Raw genomic sequence first — 17,359 nt, 5'->3', positions numbered from 1 at the left:
AACTTGGCATGTGCTCTTGCTTTCCAAAACTAAAATTGGGGGATTGGATTTCAACAACACTTCAACAACACTTGTTAAGATCGGCTTTTCCCGCATTGTCAATAAACCGCCAAAAATACCTTTGAATTACTACGCACCGTCCTTAGCCAATTGTCTCAGCACTATGTTATAATTAATGGTTACACATTCTTTTATAGATTAGATTCATTCTTTTAGCAGAACTAGATTACCTCAATGGCCTTTGGAGCTATTTATATAACACTTTGGTGGTGTGGTGTATTTATGTACATTAATTACTTCGGATCCGGTATATGAAAGACAAGCCGGAAAGACGAATGTTTTATTTGAAGATTGTTGCTCACCTCGTCTTTTATTTGCATAGTAAATCGCATGATCTTGAGCACAAATAGAGCTATTTATATAACACTTTGGTGGTGTTGTTCGGCATCGGCAACCGGTTGTGAATTTGTAAAACTCTTTTAATTTATGGCTGTCACCACGCTCATTCTGTGGAAAATGAATCTTCATGGATGTTTTCACGCTGCGCAGATTTAAGCAAAAGAGTTTTAAACCCTAAATTAAGCAAGATCAAAGACGGGAGTAAGCTAATCTCCAGCGAGACTATCTTGTGGTATATATACAGCACTCACTATTTAAAGGATTTGGGGAAAGACGGGTAGACCTTCATATACCGGACTAAAATGGGCAGGACGAATGAACCATTGTTATTCAGATTACGCCTTGATAATTAAGTATTGCTATGTTCTCTTTGTTATTCTGTTTTATGTACATAAATTACTTCGGATCCGGTATATGAAAGACAAGCCGGAAAGACGAATGTTCTGTTTGAAGATTGTTGCTCACCTCGTCTGAGCACAAATAGAGCTATTTATATAACACTTTGGTGGTGTTGCTTGGCAACCGCTTGTGAATTTGTAAAACTCTTTTAATTTATGCTTATGTCACCACGCTCATTCTGCGGAAAATGAATCTTCAGTTTTAGTTAGCTCCCGTAGTTATTTTGCAAGGAATGAAGCTAAACCATTGGGTCTCGGTGAAGAACCTGGCTATGGAGCGAAACTGTGAGTCATTTGTTTCGTAAAAGTAAGAAAGTAGACTTAATTTTAATGACAGGCGTGACCTGTGGAACGAACTTAGTCGAACCTTGGCTAAACAGCTTCTGGGAGTGTTTTAATACTGTCAGGTTAAATTTACCACGAAGCGATGCGGCGTGGTTTTAACCACAATAAAACGCGACATGCGACATGTTACCTGTTAGAGTGAACGACTTCAAAACTGAAACTCATTAGAGCATAAAACAATTTTCTTCTAACCAACCTTGAGACCATGTCAACAGTAAATTTCTAGCCAGCTTTGGGTGAACGGTAAGACTGAATATAGACATAATTTGACTGTTTCCAGTAATGTGCCTTCGAAGTAACGCATTTTGCAAGGTTAAAGGCTCTTAGGAAGAAAGTCGCGAAGTCGCCGGATTTGTTTGGTAAACAAATGATCAAGTAAGGAAGATTTTTGTGAATGATACGCCACAAAATGAATGAGAAAGTTGTTCAGGATGAACGCGCACCTGCTGTGGAAACTTGCAAACTCAAGATTTGCATATAACGCACACAATGCTTGCGTCATGACTGTTGTGTCTTTCATGGATGTTTTCACGCTGCGCAGATTTAAGCAAAAGAGTTTTAAACCCTAAATTAAGCAAGATCAAAGACGGGAGTAAGCTAATCTCCACCGAGGCTATCGTGTGGTATATATCATTAGTTAAAAGAGGAAAAGTAATCGTTCTGTACGTACTCAGCATAAGAACGACGTGAAATCACCAAATTTGAGGCTTTGACGACCACTCGAGCATTAAAAAGTGAATCTTTCATTCTCTATTCTTACTCTGAAACCGCCCCTACCAATTTATTTTTGGGACACTTCGCCAACATAATGCCATTTCTATCTTCAAATCCTTGTATTTGGAGAGTTTCTTTGATACTTTAAGGAGAGTGTTTTTATCTTATGATATGGCCACGTCAATATTAATAAGGGTACATTTGTTTAACCACCTATTCTTGATCACAATGTCTGGGCGTTTTTATGTCATTGTTCTATCTGTCTGGATGGGCATATCATAAAGGATAGTGATTATATCATCATTTTCTACTAATGTTTTTAATTTGTTTCTTAAAGTGCCCCTAACCCCAAAATATTCTTTTCGCTAAAATGAATCTTTGCACCTGTTCGAAGCGCATTGCGGCCATTTTTTTCCTTTTTCTAACAAATCCTGCCAATTTAGAGGCTTCGAAAGTTGCGAAAATCCAAGCATCTTTTGTTCACGACCGAGTCAGAAGGGGAGTGGGTCTATTCCTGATTTGACGACACAAACTAATTTACATTGCATTAACTCTTTGTAAAAATGCATGCAAAGTAGTTTGTGACGTCAAATCAGGAATAGACCCAATCCCCTTCTGAATCGGTCGTGAACAAAAGATGCTTGGATTTTCGCAACTTTCGAAGCCTATAAAATGGAAGGATTTGTTAGAAAAAGGAAAAAATGGCAGCTATGCGTTTCGAACAGGTGCAAAGATTCATTTTAGCGAAAAAAAATTTTTGGGGTTAGGGGCACTTTAAGCTCCCTGTTTAGTTCTAAAACTATTACACCACTCAGAAGAAACCTCGCCGTGTTTCTGAGACAAATCGTCAAAAGTATTATGAAAGACGGTTGAAGTCAAGCTAGGTGTAATAGACGAAGAGTAAACCATGTTTTTTTTTTCAGAGTATGGTCAGGAGGCCATGAGTAGTAGTTTGCCTCCCCCATACAAGCCCTATGAGTCAACCTTTCCCCGTATCATTCTATTTTTAGAACCAACCCTTCAGCAGGAGATTCACATTTACATCAATTTACATCAATTCGCACAATTTGTGTACATTGTTTTTGTTATTTTTGTCTTCGTTAGACAATGACTTTATTCTGATTGGCCATTTTAAACAGTGCGTGCATATCCGAACAACTCGTGGCGTTCTAAAAATAGAAAGATACGGGCAAAGGTTGACTCAAGGATATAGTGGGTGCTTACCATTTAGCCAAAAAATCCGGAAATTTCGGTTTGAGGTCAAATGGAAAGGCAATTTTCCGGAAAATCTTTTCGGAAATTGTGGACAACCTCCAGAGGTAGTCCTCTTTTTCCGTTCGGAACGGAATTCGCAAAATGCTCTTACCATTTGCGAGAACCTTCCGTTTCCAGGCCCTTTCTCACAAGATCGAGTAAAATATGCGGGATGGAATGCTGTGTAGTAAATGGTAAGCGCCATTCTCATCCGGTTGGTCATTAAATCCGGAAAATCGCTTACCTTTATGCAACGATCATTCCATCCGGATTATTTGGCTAAATGGTAAGCACCCAGTGTATATGGAGGCTCCTAGTCATGGTCTCCTGGTATGGTTTAATTTGTCATAGGGGAATCTTTGCAGAGAGTGTAAACTGCACGTTGCAGGTCATTGTTTCACCATACCTGAAACAACCCAAACCGTTACCAATGCTAACGTTAGGCCTAAAAGTAATGTTTAAGCCCAAGTTGTGAAGGTTCAGGCCGGTTTCAGTTTTGGTAAAGCAATGACTTCCAACCTGCACAAAACACCCTCCGGAATCTTTTTTGACATTTTTTGGCACATTAGCATAAGGCTAACGTTTTCTAATCAGTTGTCCGTGAACAAAATACTGAGTATTGAAAGTCCATTGCATGATGAGCTGTCTGTAAATTTAAACTCAAAATACAAGATAATCTCTGAGCAATGATGCTTTGAAAATTCGAAATTTTACAAAGAATGTGTGGGGGACCATTAGTACTTTCACCACCCAAGAATTTATCAGTTTTTGATTGCTAATAACTGTCTCGTTATCAAAGCTTGGAGATTTATCTAAGGTTAACAAGTTTTTTTTACTTTTTGAAGTCAATTTGTGATTGCATCAAATGGAGCCTCAGCCTCTAGCCTTTCTTCATTTTTTCCTTCATACAAACAAACCTTTCTGGAGTATATTTATTTTCAGAGACGTTTTTTTCCCGCTAAGGCCAAATGCGTTTCCTGATATTGGGTCGATCGGTCGGATTGAAAAAAAAAAAACCTAAAAAAAAAAAATCACAAGCAGTCTCCAAATCGGAGGCCTGCGGCACCTGGAAAACTACAAGACGAGAACCCAACATGGGAAAAAGGATCAACCACCGAAACTTCTATGCGACATAAAATGGTTTAACTACATCATCATTATTTTTTTTTTTAAATGGCAAAAATTTAGGTCGGTCGGACGACGCTAAACGGAGAAAAAAAGGAGGATGGCCTAAAAGTGCAGTGGTTATATGACGTAAGGCAACAGCACTGACATAGCTGTGTTTTGATTGGGCTTTTAACCTCGAGAACCCCACGAAAGGCGCTCTATGAATAACTCTACTCGACAAAGGGTTGTCCCCGAGTCCCAGACTGAGTATGAAAGATAGACGATGCATTTCATGGGTTCCTGAAGTAGTATGATGCCTTCTGCGAGCAAACTCGTAATTTTAGAAATGAAACAATGACGCCACACACATTTTCTTTCTTTGTTTTTTTTTTTAATTTTACCGCACATCCACTACTACTAATACAATACACTATTTACAATACCAAGAAGAGAATGACAAAAAAAAAAACATTTTCTTTCCTCATCCAACAACCTAGCCTGCGAACGCAGACGTATTTCCGGCGGTCGTTTCTCTCCCCCGAAAAGTAACGTCTGCGAGTTCGAGCTGCAAAACGATTTCTGTGACGTAAGAATTATTCACCAATCACCGTTTAGCTCTAAAAAATCCAGAACTAACTCGCAGGATTCCTGCGCGGTAGCCACGTATTCTCGTGACGAAAAAATGGCGGACACACTGGAAGAAGCGTTCAACGACGCGTTCAACCAGGTTTGCAATGTTTTTGGTTTTGACAGTTTGAATACGCACCAGGAGGAGTCCATCAAATACATTGTACAAGAGAAGAAGTATATTTTTGTAAATCTTCCAACGGGTTTTGGAAAGTCGTTGATTTACCATGCTTTGCCGTTGGTATACTCGTGCTTGCAGTCAACTGACGAGAATAATATCATCGTCGTGATTTCTCCGCTTAACAGCCTGATAAAGGATCAAGTGTTGCGACAATTGCCATCCAACATGGTAACCTGTGATGCCTTTTCTGTAATAAACTCCTGGGCTGTAGACATTTCTTTCTTCAGATCTAAAACACCTTGATCATGCTTTTCCCTAATGATATCTAATTTATCGCGAACCTTACTTCTGGAACAAGTTACTTTCATTTTTGCCAGGCGATCCAGTGTTGCCTACAAAAATAACAGTTAAACAGGGTAAATAGGAGAAGCCTTTGACACCAGTGGAATGTCATATTACTATGTTGTACTCATTAGATTATCTGTTGTATTTTGGCACTATTTCAAAATCCTCCTACCTCAACCAGTTGCTTTTAATAGCTATAACCAGTAAGAAAAAGGGAATTGTTAGAAGCAGTTTACAAAACTATCTCAGGTATAATTATAGCCTGCGATCTGACAGGATTTTAGCATTCCCCGCACATTTATTTCCATACATTCCAACATTGAAATGTACAGGGCACATCTCCACATATTTGAGCAAGAAATTATCATGCAGAAATTGCTAACCACAAAGGCGGCGTTTTCAAATAAATTTCAGTGAAATAATCAAAGAACTCACAAAAGGAAACACATTGTTCAATTATACAATCATCTACGAATTCACACACACAAGAGAAAATACATCATCCAGTAGAAGAGTCTGGGGGCCGGTATTAGTAACAGAACTTCCTTTATTCGTAGTAATACATACAATATGGCGGCACTATATCGACGTTCCCCCACGTATGATCGTGCGAGTAGCCGCTGACCAACATCTCCCCCCTTTACAAAATAACAAAAGAAAGAGACGAGGAGGCAAAACAAACTATAACCCAAAACCCGAAGCCTGGAACTAATACAGCGGGTATCCTATACTCTATTGTCCATAATAGGGTGATGAGAGAGCTACATATTAAGTGTTTGTATATTCATAGACTCTTAGTCAAGGCTGATAGATAAAAAAAACCCTGATGTCTAGTTTGTGACGTAGTCTTTCAGTCTTTCGGGGGGTTTAATTATCCGTCCAGACCGGGTCTGCTTGACTGGTGATCCTGGCAGCTCCTGGGGCTGTGGTGGGGTCTCCGGAGGTGGTGCGTTAGGGACTTGGGGGTCAACTGGTGCAGAGCCTTTGATTGGTGAATTGACTAGGGTCTGAAGGAGGGGTGTCCCAAAAGGCGTAGGCTGGGGGTGAGCTGAAGGGCGTGGACAGGATTGTGTTTCCTCTGCAGGGTCAAGTGATAGTTTCTGGGAAGCGGATGTATGAGGTGTGCTTGCTTCGACTGCTGCTCGGGTATGGTAGCAGGAGGGCGCGGCAGCGGGCTTCAGGTGGACTCTGTTCCTTCGAATCGTGCGGCCGTGAGCAGTGCGGATTGTGTAAGACCGAGGGTTTTCATGGGTGAGCACTTCTCCATAGATCCATGGTTTCCCACGCTGGTGCGGAGGTGGTTTGGCGTAAGCGTAGGTACCAGTGACAAGTGGTCTTTGTTCGAAACTAGCTGATTTGTCTTAGTAGGTCTTGCTATCGCGTCTTTTCTTGGAGATCTCCGCCTCAACGAGTTCAAAGTTTAGCATGGTGGGTTTCAAGAGTTGATCGGTGGTGGGGAGTGTGGTTCTGGTGCGTCGTAGCAGCATGCGCTGGGCTGGTGAGTAGGTGTGACCTTGAGGTGGTGTGTTTCTGTATATCAGCATGGCGCTGTGGAAGTCATCAGCCTTTTTTAACATGGATTCTGCAACTTTGACGGCAGCCTCTGCTCTTCCGTTACCCTTAGGGTGGTAAGGGGATGATGTGGTATGCCTAAATCCGTATTCGACAGAGAACTTCCTGTAGTCTTCACTGATAAACTGTGGACCGTTATCGGTGTGGCAGATTGCCGGAACACCATATCTCGCGAAGTGAGCTTTTGTTTTGTCAATGACTGTGGAGGAAAGGGTATCTTCTAGCTTGTCTACCTCGATCCAGTCAGAGAAATGGCAAACAGTCACTAGGTATCTTTGCTTTTCCAGCTCACAGAGATCTTGACTGATTATCTGCCAGGGACCTGTTGGTATTGGTAAGGATTTCATTGGTTGTTTTGGTGCAGAATGACCATACTGGGCGCAAGTACTACACGCATCACACATGTCTTGGATGGACTTTCGCATGCCGGACCAAAAGAGGACTTCACGTGCCATACGTATGTTCGATTCCCCACCAAAGTGGTTGGCGTGGATCTTGCGAAGCATGTCCTTTTGCATCGAGTGAGGTACCATAACTTGGGCGCTTTTGTAAATAATGCCATTTTTCACTGACAGTTCGTCCCTATAAGTCCAGTAGGGCCGCAGATTCTCGGGGATGCTTGCTCTGTCTGCTGGCCACCCTTTGACAATGACGTTGTATAAGGTGTTCAGTGTGGTGTCTTTGCTAGTTTCCTCACGTAGCTGGTTTTCAGTGATCTCCGTTAGTCTCGGATTCCGTGTGTTGTAATCGGACTCCATCTCCATTCTGAAAACATCAAAGTCCCGTACTCGGGCTGTGATGGGGTGGGGGAGGGCTGCGCGAGAGAGTGTGTCTGCCAGGTAGAGAGTCGGTCCTCTCTTGTACGTTATTGTGAACTGGTATCGCTGTAATCTCATAAGCATTCGTTGTAGGCGGGCTGGTGCCTTGTTCAGTGGTTTCTTCATAATGGTTTCTAATGGCTGGTGATCTGTGTGGACTGCAATGTCAGTCTTGCCATACAGCCACTGGTCAAACTTTTCGAAGCAGTTGCAGATTGCTAGGCACTCTTTCTCGATCTGAGAGTAGCGCTGTTCTGTAGGATTCATGCTTGACGAGGTGAAGGCAACTGGTTGTAGTTTGCCGTCATCACTGGGTTGTAAAAGGGCGCCGCCGACAGCATTATCACTGGCGTCCGTCTGGAGGACAACTGGTTTCCGAAGATCATAATAGGCTAAGACTGGGGCGGACGAAATCAGTTGTTTGGCCTTGTTGAAGGCTTTTTCTTGAGCCATGGACCATGAAAATGGTACAGCGTCATGGGTCAACATGCGTAAGGGTTGAGTCACAGAGCTTAGGTTGGGGCAGAAGGGCGAAAGATAGTTAACCATGCCTATGAAGCGAAGGAGTGCTGGTTTGTTCTGCGGTGTGGCCATCTGTGTTATTGCCGCTACTTTGTCTGGGTCAGGTTTCAAACCATCATCCGAGATAATTGTGCCCATGAACTTGACCTCTTTAAGCTTAAAGCGCAGTTTGCCCGCGTTGAGCTTGATGGATTTTTGGTTACAACGTTCCAGTAAGGCGACGAATCTTCGGTCATGGTCAGCCTGGGCTTCCTCGAAGGTGTTGCCCTCCCCATACACAAGGATGTCATCGGCTATACATATTATCCCATCCAGGCCTTCCAATGCAGATGTCAACCTCATTTGAAACTCGTCTGGTGCACTAGTAATACCAAATGGGAGACGGAGCCACCTGTATTTGCCGTATGAGGTATGCATGGTTGTCATCCATGAGGATTCCTCATCTAGGGGAATGTGGAGGAAGCCTTCTTTAACGTCCACTAGAGAGAAGCACTTGGCTGCACTAAGCTTATGAAGCTGTTCATTTAGCGTGGGCATTTGATGTTTCGGACGCTGGATGGCCTTATTTACCGTCTGGCTTGGATCGATGCATACGCGGAATTTTTTGGGTGTCTCTCTTATTAATTCATTCGAACACCATGGGGTTGGTTCATGTACTTTGACCAAGACGCCTGTCTGCACATAACGATCTAAGGCTTCTTTCTCTTTTGCTCTTTTCGCTACCGGTATTCGATGGACGGGCATCTGAACGGGCTGGACACTGTCATCAATCTGAAAGTGTACAGGTGGACCAAGCCGGCCAAGGCCTTCGAATGTGTCAGCATACTGGCGTGTGATGTCCTGAAGTTGCAGCTGGCCTGGCGGGGGAAGTCGGCGGTTTGAAGGAATAGTAATTGGAGCCGAAGGTGATGGTGGTGGATTGCACGGGCTGGCTGTGGTCTCGTGGAGTTGCTGGAGATGGTTGCATGCCGTAGGGTTCACCTTGTTTTCGCATGGTACTGTATGCTGTTGTGTGCCAGGAAGGTCATAGTGTTTGGGACTCGCATTGTGGTCTGCTGATGAGTGAAGGGAATGAGTCTCGTCCGCGTGCACTCTAATTATGCCTAGTTTTTCGCTGTCACTGCCAGACAGAAGTGCTGGCTTGATGCCAATGCAGGAGTCTGGCAGGACTTGAAAGATAAGGGTGTCAAACTTGTTGTTCTTTTCGCACAAGAGTTCCACCTGACCAACAGGATGAAGTGGCTTGGAGTTTCCATAGGGGTGTAGGCGGTAGGGGGAGTGCTTTACTTTGCTGTCTGGGAAGAAAGAGCGCAGGGTGCTGGCAGCGATGGTGTTGCAGGTTGCTGCAGTGTCTATTTGGAACTTTAATTGCTTGAAGGTCCGGCCCGTCGCTGAAAGTGATAGGATTGTGAAATATCGTTTTGACTTCTCGACGGATGCAATGCTGTGAACTTGTGTGCCCAAAGAGTATATATAGTCGTGATCTTGGTCATAGGAGGATGCGTGGTCCTCTGCTGTGGCATACATCTCGGTGTAATGCAGGTCTCTTGGTCGGAAGTTTGTACGTGGATCACGTTTCTGGCTGCCCTGAAGGCCCCTGCCTTGTGGTCTCCAAGTAGGTCTGATACTGGGGCTTGGAAGTTTGCGGTCTTCTAGGCAGACACGGGCAAAATGGTCATTTCCACCACAGCTGGTGCAGGTCTTTCCATTAGCTGGACATAATTTCCATGGATGTGGACCACGCCGATCTCCACACCAAAAACAGGTACCAGGCTCCCTGCGAAGTTTCATCTGACTGTGTCTAAGGCCCGTCCAGTGGACATGTTCGTCGATTCCTTTGGACGAATCTGCAATTAACTTGTTTGTCTGCTTGGCGGACTCAATAGCTCTCGCTTCGGCGACTACATCGGACAGGGACTTCTCAGAGTTGTCAGGTTTTATATGTGTTTTAAGCAACTCCGTACGTATGTTATCCTCACTCAACCCAAATATAAATTTGTCTCTACAAAGTTCATCACTAAGACCGCCATAGCCACATAGGCTGCCAGCGTGTCTCACCTTAACTTCCCACTCTTGAATGGACTCGTGAAGGCCTTGTGAAGAGGTCCAAAACTTGTATCGATCGGTCAGGAGTGAACTTCCTGTGCTGCCTGTGTAATGGGCTCGTAGTTTATCCATCCAAATCCAGGGTTTCTTTTTATCTTCGTCTGGAATTTGAGGTTCGATTGTGTATCTGACCACGGACAAAGCTTCATCTGGAAGTGCAGATCGTAACGCTGAAATTTCTAGTAGAGGACTCTTGTAATGAGCGGCTCGTTCTGCAACAGGATCTTTAGCGAGGTCGCGGTAATTGGCTTGTACACAGTAATCGTTGAATCGTAACTCGAAGTTTTTGAAATTTTCGCTCACATTTCCCACAAGTTTGAGCTCCGGTCTTTTAAGGTTCGCCATCGTGTTTCCCCACTTCTGACACCAAGTCTGGGGGCCGGTATTAGTAACAGAACTTCCTTTATTCGTAGTAATACATACAATATGGCGGCACTATATCGACGTTCCCCCACGTATGATCGTGCGAGTAGCCGCTGACCAACAGAAGATGTAAAAAAATTGTGTTTGAATTAAAAAATCAATCAGGGAATCGAACTAACCTCTAAAGACCTTGATTTAAGAAGCAGCCCCAAAATTGTGGCACATCCATTCATGTGGGGGTTTCGCTGCTTTAGCAGTATTGATCCAGCCACTGCAACATTGGGGAACCATTCAGGATTTTCCTGTTGAGAGCTCGCACATGTAACCAAGAAGGCATAAAAAATGGGAGCTCTTTCTTTCCACTCAGAGATCAATTTCTGAAAATCAAATTGTGTTAAGTATTCTTTTGTTGTCGCTCTGAGGAGTGAAGGCTTTCGTCTAGAGAACAATTCGTTCAATTGTAGCGTCATCAGCTGCAAAACTTTTTCCACAATGAATATTTCTTTAACGTCTCATTTTTCCACACGGCTCTGGCAATTCGCTGGCAGGAGCCATGCGACAATCGCTTTTCCGAGAGATGCAAAGTCGTCTTTCAGTTCTTTGCAGATTGATTTGCTGGGATATTCCACTGTAAGACGAACTTTCGTTTCTTTTGCGTCCGTTTCTGGAAAGGATATTTTGTTCTAACTTTCAGCTATGCGAAGCGGGGTTGACGTATATCTTGGGCTAAAACCAGGAAAAGCTCTTTGAACTAAGTTTTGGCGGTTTGATGGAATAAATACTTGTACTGGAATCTGCGTAGGAACGAAGGCACCAAACTGGATAGGACGTGGACCAATTCCAGGACTCGCAACGATATGATTTCCGCTGTGGTTTCCGCAACATGCAAATCAGTAGCGGCCGCACTTCCGAAATCCAGACTTTTTTTCGTCTCCAGTGTGTTGCAATTGTCTTTCGCCATCCTTTTTACACGAAGGGAAACATTACCGCCAAAATATCCCCTAAATTCTTCGCTAATTTCGTCCACCTTTTGCATGGCATTATTGAATCGCACAATACGATTGTAGCACTGCGTGCGACAAATGGCCAGCTTTTCACAGTCGACGTAAACAGAAAGATCAACGTTTGTGGCACGATATACCAAAGAACATATGTCAACATTGCTTTTACCAAACACACGTATCTTCTCCTTAGCCGCCGAGAACTTCCCTCTACAAAGAATGCAGCATTCACAATCGTGAGAAATCTTCTTGGGAGTTTCGTTCATGGTTGTTTGTATCACTCATAATCACGCTCCACAACTGAGAATCTTGCCTGTATTGCTTGAATTTCAGACACGCAATTGCGCGAAGTCGCACAAGAGTAACTCGAGCTTGCTTCTATCATACAATTTGATTGGTCAAAAACCTAACAAAAGATTTTACGTCACAGAAGTCGTTTTGCAGCTCGAACTCGCAGACGTTACTTTTCGGGGGAGAGAAACGACCGCCGGAAATACGTCTGCGTTTGCAGGCTACCAACAACCCAACTTTTTTATACACACATTCAAAAGACTCCTCGGAGAGACTGTGGAGAGCTTGAGAAGTGTTAATGAAGAGCAATATTTACCCGAGTAAATAAAATGCATTGAGAAACTAACAAGAACTTCAGTGACACTGAACGTTCATCAATGTTTCAGATATTTCACTTGGGACTGATGGTCCTATTCAAGTTTTGAAATCCAAAGAAATTTAAAATAAGAAATTTTTTGGTGACAGTGGCAGTTTAAGTATTTGCTCGCGTAACTGTGAATATGCATATTATTTGCACTTATAAACCCTTTCACTCTATAACGATTTAACCACTGGATAAGGTTATCCAGCCTTTCAATGAACAAGTAGGGCCAGACGTAATTGGTGCTTAAGCTCCTTATTAAGAGAGGATTGCCTTGTTCACATCCATTCGATGATGTTGTCCTCTTTTTTAATTTTCTACAGCTATTTGAAAAAATCAACCATAAATGGCATACAAGATTGCAATTGCTATTAAGGCAATCGCCCTTCTCGTTATCCTGATTATTCTCACAAAGATACTTGTTCCTCAATCAAGAACTACGTGGAGACGTAACAAGGCAAGGACCTCAGATCTTGGACCAGATCCTCATTGGGAATTGGAACCAAATCATCAACGCAACAAAGTCCATTCTACGTTGCATTCTACACTTGTGCCAGAAATGCTGCAAAACACTACTCTCCTAATTATCATTAACACGGCTCCCTCTGATTTTGAAAGGAGAAATACTTTAAGAAAGACTTGGGCAAAGCAATCATCTTGGAAATTTGCGGCAAATGCTTCTAGCTCTCTTTCCGATTCGGGTGGCATTGTGAATATTACATATTTTTTCACGATGGGATTCGACGGATACTCTTCCATTGACGAGGGCGTGGAAAGCGAATCAAGATTCCACAAAGACATCCTGCGCGTGAATTTAAGGGAGACTTATCGTTTGTTGGTAACTAAGACTTTACTTACCTTTAAGTGGGTAACAACATTGGACATAAAACCACTTTTCATAGCAAAAGCAAACGATGATGTCTATGTTAAGGTACCAGAGCTTGCCACGTTGTTGAAGACGTATTCCAGTTCGCCCAGGAAACTTTATGCTGGGCTTGTGAGACGAAATTCGCAAGTTCACCGCGACATCCTGAATCCGTGGTATGTCAGTAAGGAAGACTACAAAGAGGACGTTTACCCTCCGTTTTGCTTGGAACCGTTTTACCTTTTCTCATTGGATCTGTTTTTAGATGTAGTGAATGCGTCGAAAGTAAACACGCCCTTTCCCGTAGAGGATGCCTACATGGGTTATTTGGTTCAAAAGATAGGCGTGGAGCCTCTTGATACGGGTATGGATTTATTCAATGCTAACCGGGGTCTTGACAGGACGATTCTTGATACCCCAGAAAATAAATTAAATGTTCCCTCGGGAATTGTCTTGGGAGACTTGCTAAGTTCCGCGGCCATAAACCTGATACATCGTGTTTACACGAGATCGAGCTTAACCAAAGCTATCAAGGGGCTAATGTCCCGTTAAAACCCAAGCTAAATGTATGTCAACTAGAACTTTTAAATTAATCATGGAGAAATTTGGTCTAGTCTGATTTCAGGGACCGACTGAGGAGACCATATTAAGGTAATGAGCCTAAAAAAGATCTGTTCAAGAAAAATAAGCATTGACGGTCCCTTTTCACGAACTATAGTGTATCACCATGTAATCTGAAAACAAGCAAAGCAAAAAAGTGGTAACAGCCCCTTCGCAGGTTCTGGTTGCGGCTGACAGAGCGAAGCGAGCGAGCGAGCAGCAACATAATCCGACTACTAATTCAAAAGTATTTTTGCCTCGGTTTATGATTATGCGGGAAATGTAGATCTTAACAAGTGTTACTAAAATCGAAAAAGAAAATTCGTGGTAACCACGCATTTTTCAGAGATATTTCATGAACAATATTTGTAAAAAACTTTAAAATACAAAGCCATGTGTGGCGTTCTTTCTCAAATTGAAGCTCAATTGTCTCTGAAAAACGCATGGTTGCCCCCATTTTCTTTTTGGATACCAAGAATACCAGTCTTACTAGCATCTACTTTCTCTGCATAATTTTAAAGCGCGCAAAAATATCTCTGTATTTGTAAGCATCACCGATAGGAAATCCAAGTATCTTGAGATGCCCAGACTGCGTATGCTCAAAAACAATAGTAGGCACCGCCCTTAAAATAAAATTTAAAATATACATGTTTACTATAGATACTTTGAAAAAATATCAATGCTGTTACTAAGCCTCAAGAGCATCTTATTAGACTAAGAACAATACACAAGGTAGAATAGTTACAAGAATATCAGACTGATAGAATAATATTTACATATTTGCCCCACTTCGAGTAATGAACAGGGAGTCGATCAACGTTTGACTTGGAAATCATTGTCTCAAGTTGATATGCTATATTAATTTTTGCGATAAATATCCCAATATACGGGGTAATTTTTTGTGGCATCTACAAGAGTACAGATATTGTCTCGCAAGCAACAAGATATGGTTTACATATAATTCATCTTCGCGAAATAACATCCCAAACAATATATCTTTAAGTGAGAGCCTTTGAATCTTAACATCTTGATCACCAAGAGATTTAATTTACCTCTGTCCAGAAACTCTCGGAATACACAAGAATGTGCTCAAGGGTCTCATCCGCATTTCCACAAAGAGAACACGCCGGGGAAGGATAAATGCCAATCTTCTGCGTGAATAAATACATTTGTGGTTAGACACTTATTCAAAACTTTGTACTGAAATTCATGTGATTTCGTATGAGAAGTGACGCGATAAGGCAGGCTATAAAGTTTTTTCCAATCCAAGACGTCACCCGGGAATTGACGAATAAAACTTAACTGCATGAGCAGTTGGCGGAGTGATTACTCTATCCCGAAGCTCTTTCTTAATAGTCTTAGACACAACAGATTTGATTTGAACTATTTGGCCGTTTAAAGGAAGTTTGCATCAGATCCTGTGTAACACAGGGCTCGTTGCAAATACCGCGAGCAGATGTTATAAGGTTTTCACGCCATTCCAAAGGAAGCGCGTCGTCACAGACATAAGCCTAAAAGCGTCCGGTGGTGGGATATTAAGCTTTCTTAACTTACTTACTTTTCCTCACTAATCTTCAAAGACGCTTCACTTTCGGAGATCTTTTCTGGCTTTTCACTTGCCTTCTTTTTACTGTATTTAATTGTTACTTGCCTAATTCTACATTTTATTAGATCCCAGAGAAGTCTTTTATCATTAGTATCTCTGAATTCGTTTAATCAAATTGGTACGCTTTCGTTTATCAGTGTAACATATAATTGACATCATCTACAAGACTTCCATTGAATTTCCAAAAAGAAGGGCCATGCCTTTGTTTGGCAATACCATTTAAGTGTAAAACTATTGCCGAATGGTCAGAGTTTTTAGAAAGTACAATATCGTAGAATATCAGACTTTTCAATATCTTCTTACCAACAGTCATTAATCAGCCAGTAATCCAGTCTTCTCTGAATAAAACGTTTAATTTGTGGGTTCCGAGCACGCTAAATGCTACTAGATCGAAATCAAGACACAGGTCTTGAATATTTTTATCCGAGTCTTTTCTGGATGAATTACCACCAGAACAATCAAAACCAGGATTGAGCGGGACAATTTAAGGCCCCACCAACAATTAATCAACGTTCTGTGTTCTCTACATATTCTTCTATGTTGTTGTTCAGCTTATCAAAAAAGCTACATTGATCTGGAGTTTTATTAGGTGCGTAAATATTAACCAGCAAAAACGACGAATCTTGAATTTCGGCCTCCATTATAATAAAACGACCATCCTCATCCGACTACATTGATTTTAACTTTAAATCTAGGTCACTTCTAGCCAGAATCATCACTCCTCGACTGTGATTGGAGCCACGTGAAAAGTAAAGCTTACCCTGCCATTGTGTCCTCCATACGTCCTCGACGTCAGGCGTACTATAAGTTTCTTGAAGGAAAACAATATCATACCTTCGCTGATCCAACCAAAGGAAGAGAGCTTTCTCTTTGTGGGTGAACGAAGCCCTCGCACATTCAAAGAGAGTATCTTAAAGTCTACGTAACTTATCTCGAATGAAGGTAAAATGATATTTCAAGGTACCGGGCGTTATGATTATAATAATTTCACATCCAAATTGCATGTTGATTGAGCGCAATGAAAACCCTTGAGGTTTAAAAAGGTACCAGTCGACACAGAGAGAAAACTTTAACACAAAACACAATAAAACATTACAAAAGCTGGTGATAATTGTATCCAACGCGCAGCTCATGGGAATTGGTACTGTTTCGACTTGCATCAGGAAACCCCCGCTATAGAAAAAAAAGAAAACTGAACTAAGGATAAATAAAATCGGCCATAAACGATAGTAAGCTAATAGCAGTTTAAGTCCTTTAAGTTATCCTTAAGTGTCCTTCGAAAAAGAGTTCGTTCGGTTCTTTCTTGCTGAAAAAAGCTGTCTTACCTTCCTCCCTCGCGCGTTTGAGTAAGGGCCATTGTTTCTTCCTACTCTCCTGAATCTCTCTCGTAAGATCCTAAATCTTGACATCGATATGTCCCGTCCTTTCCACTGTGCGCGCGTGTGTGTATGTCACAAGTATAGAATGCATTAAATGTGACTTATGTGGATTAATATAAGGTTCTCTTTACAGTAGTAAACAGTATTATAATACAAAAGAGAGTTAATTACATACCTACGCGAGTATTTCAATTTATCTTGGTTACGAGATAACTGGATTCAATGAAGAAGTCTCGTTAGTTTGTTTTGAATGACTTTCATTTCATTTTCAGAGGGAACCTCCACTCCAACACAGAAATTAGTTTAAGGACGTTCCCGCCCATTGCTATTGCGCATCTTCTCGCGCATGTCACGTACACGTCATGCATCGGAAACCGTGAAGATAAACAAACATGGCCCAGTCGCGCCATTGTTTGATCCTCCCTCGGGCAAAGGGTCGCTTATGGCCGGCATCATGGACCCAGGTCTTCTCGCAAATATCCCACAATGACGTGACAGTGCGAATTAACAATCGCTTTGAGAACTTCGCAGCGATTTTACTCTCTTGAATACGCGGTGACCCCCA

At 42.1% G+C, this 17,359-nt stretch overlaps 2 protein-coding genes across 3 annotated transcripts in view; one reads left to right on the top strand and one right to left on the bottom strand.

The window, feature by feature from the left end:
• Positions 1-1,526, bottom strand: part of LOC138003826 (uncharacterized) — a 19,303-nt gene extending 17,777 nt beyond the window's left edge. The window contains exon 1 of the mRNA XM_068850089.1: positions 1,339-1,526. The gene's annotated coding sequence lies outside the window, so the exon portion shown is untranslated. The remainder of the gene's footprint in view (positions 1-1,338) is intronic.
• Positions 767-16,935, top strand: LOC138003827 (beta-1,3-galactosyltransferase 1-like). Of its 2 annotated transcripts, none has more exons than XM_068850092.1 (2): positions 767-1,104; positions 12,668-16,935. In XM_068850092.1, the coding sequence occupies exon 2, from the start codon at positions 12,691-12,693 to the stop codon at positions 13,759-13,761; it is 1,071 nt and encodes a 356-aa protein (XP_068706193.1). In that variant the 5' UTR covers positions 767-1,104; positions 12,668-12,690; the 3' UTR covers positions 13,762-16,935. The 2 variants fall into 2 exon arrangements, with proteins under 2 accessions (XP_068706193.1, XP_068706192.1); XM_068850091.1 differs by having other exon boundaries at positions 789-1,082; positions 12,668-16,934.
• The last annotated feature ends 424 nt before the right edge of the window (positions 16,936-17,359 follow it).

This window comes from Montipora foliosa, chromosome 5 (assembly GCF_036669935.1).
Source record: "Montipora foliosa isolate CH-2021 chromosome 5, ASM3666993v2, whole genome shotgun sequence".
Lineage (NCBI taxonomy): Eukaryota > Metazoa > Cnidaria > Anthozoa > Scleractinia > Acroporidae > Montipora > Montipora foliosa.
Note: the sequence above shows the minus strand (reverse complement) of the source record. Positions and strands in the feature narration are given on the sequence as shown.